Source organism: Lipotes vexillifer, unplaced genomic scaffold (genome assembly GCF_000442215.2).
Source record: "Lipotes vexillifer unplaced genomic scaffold, Lipotes_vexillifer_v1.1 scaffold196, whole genome shotgun sequence".
NCBI lineage: Eukaryota > Metazoa > Chordata > Mammalia > Artiodactyla > Lipotidae > Lipotes > Lipotes vexillifer.
In genome coordinates, this window is record NW_006775077.1 from 2221530 (window position 1) to 2228594 (window position 7065).

Sequence of the window (7065 nt, forward strand, 5' to 3'; positions counted from 1 at the left end):
AACAGCGACATGCTGGACTGCAAGGGCAGCTGTGTCTCAAGCCATGAGACACACTGTTGTCACTCTTCTACTGCTGGGGCACAGTCCTTCCACAAGTGAAACGGGAAAACATTTGTGGGGGGAACGAAAGAGAAAAAAACTTAGCTTCTCGTCAGCACAGCGGACAGAACAGAGGGAAGAGCATCCAGAGAAGAACCAAACAGTAGACAGACCTGCCTCCGGCGGCCCCGCCCCACACGCGCCGGGCTCCCGCCCTGCGCGTCCACGTGCCCCGTGCGCGCGGTCGGCAGGGACGTCACCCGGCCCAGAGCCTGTGCGTGCTCCCGGGTAGCAGCCCTCACTGTCGCGAAGGCTTTGCAATCGGAGCGCAGGGAGCACGCGCCTTGGGTGCTGGTCGCTCCACGTCCGCCCTGTGCCGGGGCTGGGGCAAGGCTCCGGGCTCAGGCCTCGTGGAGTTCGCTGCTCTCTCTTTGGCTCTGGATGACCGCGGCCGTCGGGGAGCCCTCCTGGGTGTATATGACCATGCTCGTCAGCTGTTCCGTTTCGCCGGGGACCACGGCCTCGGCGCTGAGCGCGGCCCCGGCCTGCAGGATCTCCTGAGAGCCAGCCGTCTCTATCACGGTGTGCGAGTACACGCCCGTCTCGTCCTGCGCCCCCGGGGGCAGTTCTGTCACGATGTAATGAGTCGCCCCCTCGGGAAAGCCGCCGCCGGACTCCTGGACCATGGCCTGGACCAGCTCCTCGGTCACAATGATCTGCGAGATCTCGCCGTCCGACTCGGCCAGGTCCACGCGCTGGCCGTGGGCCTGGGCTTCCTGCATGATGATCTGGGAGCCCTCCCGGGCCAGCATGTGCACGGTGCCCTCCTCGTTCACGATGACCTGCGTGACACCGTCCTTCATGAGCTGGCCGGCCGTGGCCGGGTCGCAGACTGTGAACTGCAGCACGCCCTGCACCACCTTCCTGAAGGCCAGCTGGGTGCGCTCCTGCGACGCGATCAGGGCCGCGGGCCGGACCGCCCGGCTCAGCGCCCCCGCGGGCTCCAGGGCGGTGCCACCGTCCTGCCCGTCGTGGCACACGTGGATCTCGCGGGCCTCGACCGGGGCTGCGGCGGAGTCTGCCGCCTGCCCTGGCAGCGGAACCAGCACGTCTCTGGGGCCGGCCCTGCCCTTCTCCTCGGCTGCGGCCCGGCCCTCCGCCCCTCCCAGCTCAGTGACCGCGCACAGCAGGGCGTCCAAGGCCGAGGCCGTGTCCGGCGGGGGGATGCCGGCCTCGGCCAGGTCTAGAATCCCCTGCTTGGTCACCTGCTGAATCGCAGCCCCACTGGGGCTGAGGGGCGCGTCCATGCCATGGCCTTCCATCGGGGCCCCCACGACCACCACCTGTGTGGCTCCGTCTGCCAGCTGCTCCGGCACCCCCGGCCCGGGCGCCACGCCGCCCACAGGCGCCCCACTCTGCCCCGCGGCGATGACCTGCCCGTCCTCCGTGATGTGCACCACCCGGGCCACCTGGCCGGCCAGTGCCAGCGTCTGCAGCGTGGCCGCGGCCGTCTCCTCCACGGAGGCGTCCAGGGCGAAGTCCCCGTCGTAGCCCTGGATGATGATGACCTGCTGCACCGGCTCCGGCGGCGCCGCCGGCCTCCTGCTGGCCCGCAGGGGCCTGTCCTTGACCGGAGACTCCTCCGCCAGCGCGGCCGCCGTGAAGGGGCTGTCCGTCTCCACGAACGTGGCCCCCTGGCCCTTCAGACGGCATTCGTAGGACTTGGACACAATGCCTAGGGGAGACAGGGACCAGTTAGAGCCCAGAAAAATGACTTTCAGGCTTAAAAGTAAGACAGTTCTTCCGTAGAAGCTTTAGAACCTCAGCTGCTCAGAGCAGCCGGCTCCCAGCCTCAGGGCCTCGGGCCGGCGCTGGGCGCTCAGAGGAATCTGACACGGGTGCTCCCGGCTAAGAGGGGTCACAGAGGATGGCTGTGCTGTGAGTGAGCAATGTCCACACCTCTGGTCTACTGTCCGGATACAATCTCATCGGCCTCCCTTCGCTTTTCAGCTCCTGGGGAAGGGATACGCTCGAGTCCTCTCAATTACGGTCACTTCTAACAAGATACTAAGTCGGTGGTGGTGAGTGCAGACCAGTAACAGTCAGTAGCAGTATCTCCTAACCCAAAGGCAAAATCTTTTTTTTAATGTCCAAATATTAGCTACAGTGTATTTGTTTCTTCAACAAAAAGAATGAAAGCTCTGCATATTAAATTTATAAATAAGCCCTGGATAAACACAGCTCTATGAGTTTCACCTTCTGTGTCGGGCGCTAAGCTGGGGGCAAAGGCAGCTGGCCCGCCAGGCGTGCCCCCGCCACCCCGAGGCCTGTGGGCGGAGCCCCGGGCGCCCAGCCCAGATGCAGGGGCTCTGCCGCCGGGGCTCAGGGTCAGCGGACAGGCCAGAACTGAGTGCGCAGCCGTGTCAGCCATGAGAGCGGATGCCACTCTGTCGCTGTGACGTTTGGCCAAGCGCCTGGCATGCAGCCGCCATTCAGCAAAGATGCGTTTGTTGAATGACTTAAATATCGTGTAAGGTGAGAAGCACTACAGCAGAGAATAAACACACTCAGGCTCACAGCCAGCCGGAGGGAAAGGAATATTCAAGCTCTCCCTTGGGGCTGGGAAGGGGAAGAGCCTGGAGGCAGAGCAGCCCAGGGCCAAGCAGAGGTGAGTCTGGGGGGGCGGGGGCTTGGGCTGGGCTGGCTTTTAGGGGATTAGATAGCTCGGCCCCCGCCAGGCTCTCCGGGCCTCTTCTGACAGGAGGCACTAAGACATCTGGACCACAGTCTGTGGAGAGAAGACACCTGTTGAACGTTTTTAAGCAGGAAAGTAAAACGAGTGCATCTGTTTTAGAACTGTGACAGAGGGTACAGCATTTATTACCATAAATACTAGCCCCAAATTCCTCTTAGTGAAAACACTGTGACTGTTTCAGAAAATGCAGAGAGGGCAAAATGCAGGGGTCAGGAGAGCCCAGAGGAGGGCAGGACTGGGGAGAGAGCGCCTGCAGGCTGCTGGCCTCAGCCCGACGGTCGGTCCCATCAGACAGCAACTGTCCCTCTCAGTCTGCATCTGAAGTCTGGACATCTGCCCGCCCAGGAAGGCAGAGCAGCCCTGAGAGGCCTGCGGCTGCCGCCAAACTGAGAGTTAAGCCCATCTTACAGATCCCGGGGCTGCAGGCCTGAGCTGGTCTCCCGTTACAAAAAGGAGGCTCTGGCCGCAGAACGGAGGGTGGAAGAGGAAGGATGCGGGGAGGGTGAGAGGCAGGGGCGGGTGCTGAGGACGGTAGAGTTGTGTGTGCACACCCGGCCCCCAGTGCCACCTGTGACACAGGCGATGCTTGTTTAATAACTCGACGGGGAAAGTATGAGTGAAAATTGTTGTCTCTGTCTTCATAAAAAAGACAGAGTTTAAACAGAGTTCCTATCTTCTCCCTTAAGTCCTTAATTTTCTGTCAGTTTTTTATTACCACCTCCTTCCCTCCTAAGAGAATGATCTCTAAATGATCTATAGTATTTCTTTATCTCAGTGGCAACCACTTTTTAAAAATATTCCACTTCAGTCTCCCTCATGTAGGTCCTTTTTAAAAGAAAAGCACACTTTACCCTTACCAAAGGAGAAAAAAGGATTAAGACTTATTAGATTATTATTGCTAACATCCCTTAAACGTAAGACAACAATTTTGCTTACTGTGTTGGTGCCAGTCCGTATGAAAGCATTTCTTTCAGTACAGAGTCCACTTTAAGCAAAGACCCAGACAAGGCCTGCCTTTCAGTGGGTACAGCATCTCAGGCAGGAACCACAGAAGCTGTTAAATCATATTTACCAAGAGGACACAGCGGACTCACATCCAGACTGTAGGCAATGGTCCCGGATTGCGAATCATGTGTGAAGTTATAAAAATGCAAACTCCCGGCCCGTTCTGTGTGTGCTGGGACGTTTCATGTTCTGCGTCCACAGGTTCACAGGTCAGAAGTCTCAGGAAGTCAAGCCACTGCATCCCCCCTTAACTCTTGAGGCCAAAGGGAGCCTCCCACTGGGTCGGGGTGAGGGAGCCACGGGGTCTCCTGGGGCCCTGTGCTGCGGGGTCAGTGGGGGCAAAGCTTGGGGTGTGTCCTCGGGACTGATTTTCTGTACACCATGTACTTTCAGCCTCCGAGGCTCTGATTCCTAGTGAGGAAGTGAAACGTGTAAGTAATCCATTTTTGTAAGCAAAGATTAGGAACGATTAACATTTATTCTTTCTCAGTGAAGTCTCTGTAGTGCGAATCTTAGAAAGCTCATGGAACCATAGACTCCGTGGTCAGGAAAAGACCTGTGGGTCAATGGGACCATCCCCAGGACCAGAAAATCCTGTTTGCTCATTCAGAGAATGCGGAACACTGGGCCCAGCAGACGCTGCTCAGGGCTGGGCAGTCAGCGGCGGGTGAACCAGGCCCAGCCGTGCCCTCACCAACCAGGCCAACATAAACCATCTTTTTTTTTTTTTATTGGCTGCAGCATGTGGGATCTTTGTTCCCCATCCAGGGATCGAACCCATGCGCCCTGCAATGGAAGCTCGGCGTCTTAACCACTGGACCACCAGGGAAGTCCCTACCATCGCATCTTAAAAGCTGTTCAAACCTTCCCAGAGGACGGTCCCAAATGTCACCGATTCCAGCTAAATGATCTCCCTAACTATGGCTTTCTCTTGTTTACCCTCCTAGGAAAGGCGGGGGGGACGATGGGGACCACGCAAGCAGGCTCCCAGCCAGCTCTGACTGAGGTGTTCAGTGGCAAGCAGCCACCGAGCACCCACTGCGGGGTGCCAGGCGGTCATGGCACAGGGCAGCAGTCCCCACACTGGATCCTACCCCAGGGGCTCTGCAGACTGGCCCAAGGTTACGTGAGCAGATGGAGAGTTTTAGGGATCAGCCCAGTGTGTCTAAACTCACCTGCCCAGGGATGTGCCTGCCTTAGAGATATCCCCTCCACCTCCCCGTGACCCTCTGCTTTACAAAAGGAAAACACACCCTTCACCATGGGACCCTCAGGAGGATTAGAGTTCAGAAGATAAGCATGAGATCAGGTTAAACCACTCAGACCCTAGAAGAAAAGGGCTGAATCACCTGTGGTCCGTATGCTTTAACCTAATCGTGTGGGCATTTTCTGAACTTTAATCTTCCTGAACTCTCTCTCGTCAAAGAGGTCAGAACGGGACTCAGCGTAGGAGCAGAAGCCCTGCCCGATGGGTGAGGCACCCCACAGGCTCTGAGTTCACCCCTCCAGGTAGGCCTGGGTCTCACCTGGTGGGTGTCGCCATCTCTGCTCAAGTTGCCACCTGCTAGGGCCCCAAGATCTCCTGTCTCCCGTACTTGCCAACGTCTTCCTCTGCTAGGCCTGCAACTCCTCCCCTTGCCTCTACGTTTCTACCGTGGATGGAACGTTGCCCGTGCCTTCATTACACTCTGAACCTGATCCAGTTTGTTTCTGCCCATTCTCTAAATCCAAGGTCATTTTCAGTTTAGAGTTTGGGAGAAAAAAAGAAACATGGATACAAAACATAAAGAAGGCAGCCTTCAAATCACCCTCCCCCATCCCTACCTGATTACTGCCCTTACATTAAAAGAGGAGGAACTACTGCAGCTGCGAGAGAACAGATACCCTGCTCTTTGGTATTCCCCGAGCGAAACGCTACAGGCTTGAGTCCAGGCAATTCCCTTCTTCAGTCTGTAACTGGACGTGAAGCCTCTTGGGTGTAGAATTATCCTCTGAACCCCGAGCGGCACTGACAATCATGCCATTCTGAACTACTTACTGACTGTATTTGAATCCGGAGGCGGGTTAAGCCACTTCCAGACCATTAAGTGAACTACGTGGGTAAATACTGCTGTCACTCTGGGGTGTGGCAGAGCTCATCATCAACAACATCTTCACCTCGGCTCAGCCCGAGCCCAGTGAGGCCATCGCAGCTCATAAATGTGAGTGCAGGTCTGTCTTTGATTCAGCAATTTAATAACTTCGAGTGCTGTCAGTACTGCTTTAAAAAATAGCACCTATAAAATGTAACAGCCTCAATCAGATTGAAAAAGATTCACCCACTGAAGACTCTTCCATTTCACCCATAATGAATTCATGTTGAGCTATGCAGAAGTTCGAGTGTCATTTAAACTAATGCGAATCTCTTCTGTAACTTTACATTCTGACCGGGCTATGACCAAGAATTTACTGGGCACATCAACTTCAATTTTTGAGATCTTTCTAGTAAATATGAACTGTAATGCTCACTAATGCAAATGGCCAAATGGATACAATATCTGGAACACAGCAAGTCTGTACAGATTTTATCCTTAACTGCTTAGTCACTGTTATTGCTCCAAAACTGTGCAAATCTTTAATGAAGCACGATAATCAACATATTATTTACATTACACGTGACAGTTTTCAAAGACAACGTAGGATTTCAGTATGCTAATAGTAGCTAATCAAATAATGCGTCTAAATCAGTCTTTTCTGGATCTGTTTCCAATAGGACAATAAGTAGCTTTGTGTAGAAGGTGCAAATGCAGGTGAAATGCAACCTTATGCCTGTGTATGAAATCCCAACTCACTGCTTGTTTGCTTTCTTTCATGAGTACAGAGGTATTTTACCGCCTTCCCATAGCTCAACGCATTGAAAGTTTACAACTCGGTTGAAATGAAAAGAGTTCTTTTCAGGGGCGGGGGCGCAGTTTGAGGAGCTGTTTTCAGGGAGGTGCTTTCTAATTAGGCTCCTTTCTCCAGAAGATTATTGTGGAGCTCAGTGCCTTCTCACCTGTCCCCTTTGAAGAGGACATCTCCAGAGCTGAAAACACAAGCTCCGTCACGCAGGAGCAGAGAGGTTAGGCTGCAGACTCACGCTCCCCGGAACCGTGCTAATGGCTCCGTTCTGCTGTCTGCCGAGCTGCTGGGAAGCTACAAATAGGGTTTAGTACCTGACTGCTTCCTTTGTGTGTGTGTGTGTGTGTGTGTGTGTGTGTGTGTGTGTGTGTGTGTGTGTGTGTGTG

General features: G+C 55.0%; 1 protein-coding gene across 1 annotated transcript in view; it reads right to left on the reverse strand.

The window, feature by feature from the left end:
• Nucleotides 1-440: 440 nt before the first annotated feature.
• ZNF407 (zinc finger protein 407) overlaps nt 441-7065 on the reverse strand; it is a 407110-nt gene continuing 400485 nt past the window's right edge. The window contains exon 9 of the mRNA XM_007449668.1: nt 441-1774. Within this exon, the coding sequence (XP_007449730.1) occupies nt 441-1774 (1334 nt within the window). The remainder of the gene's footprint in view (nt 1775-7065) is intronic.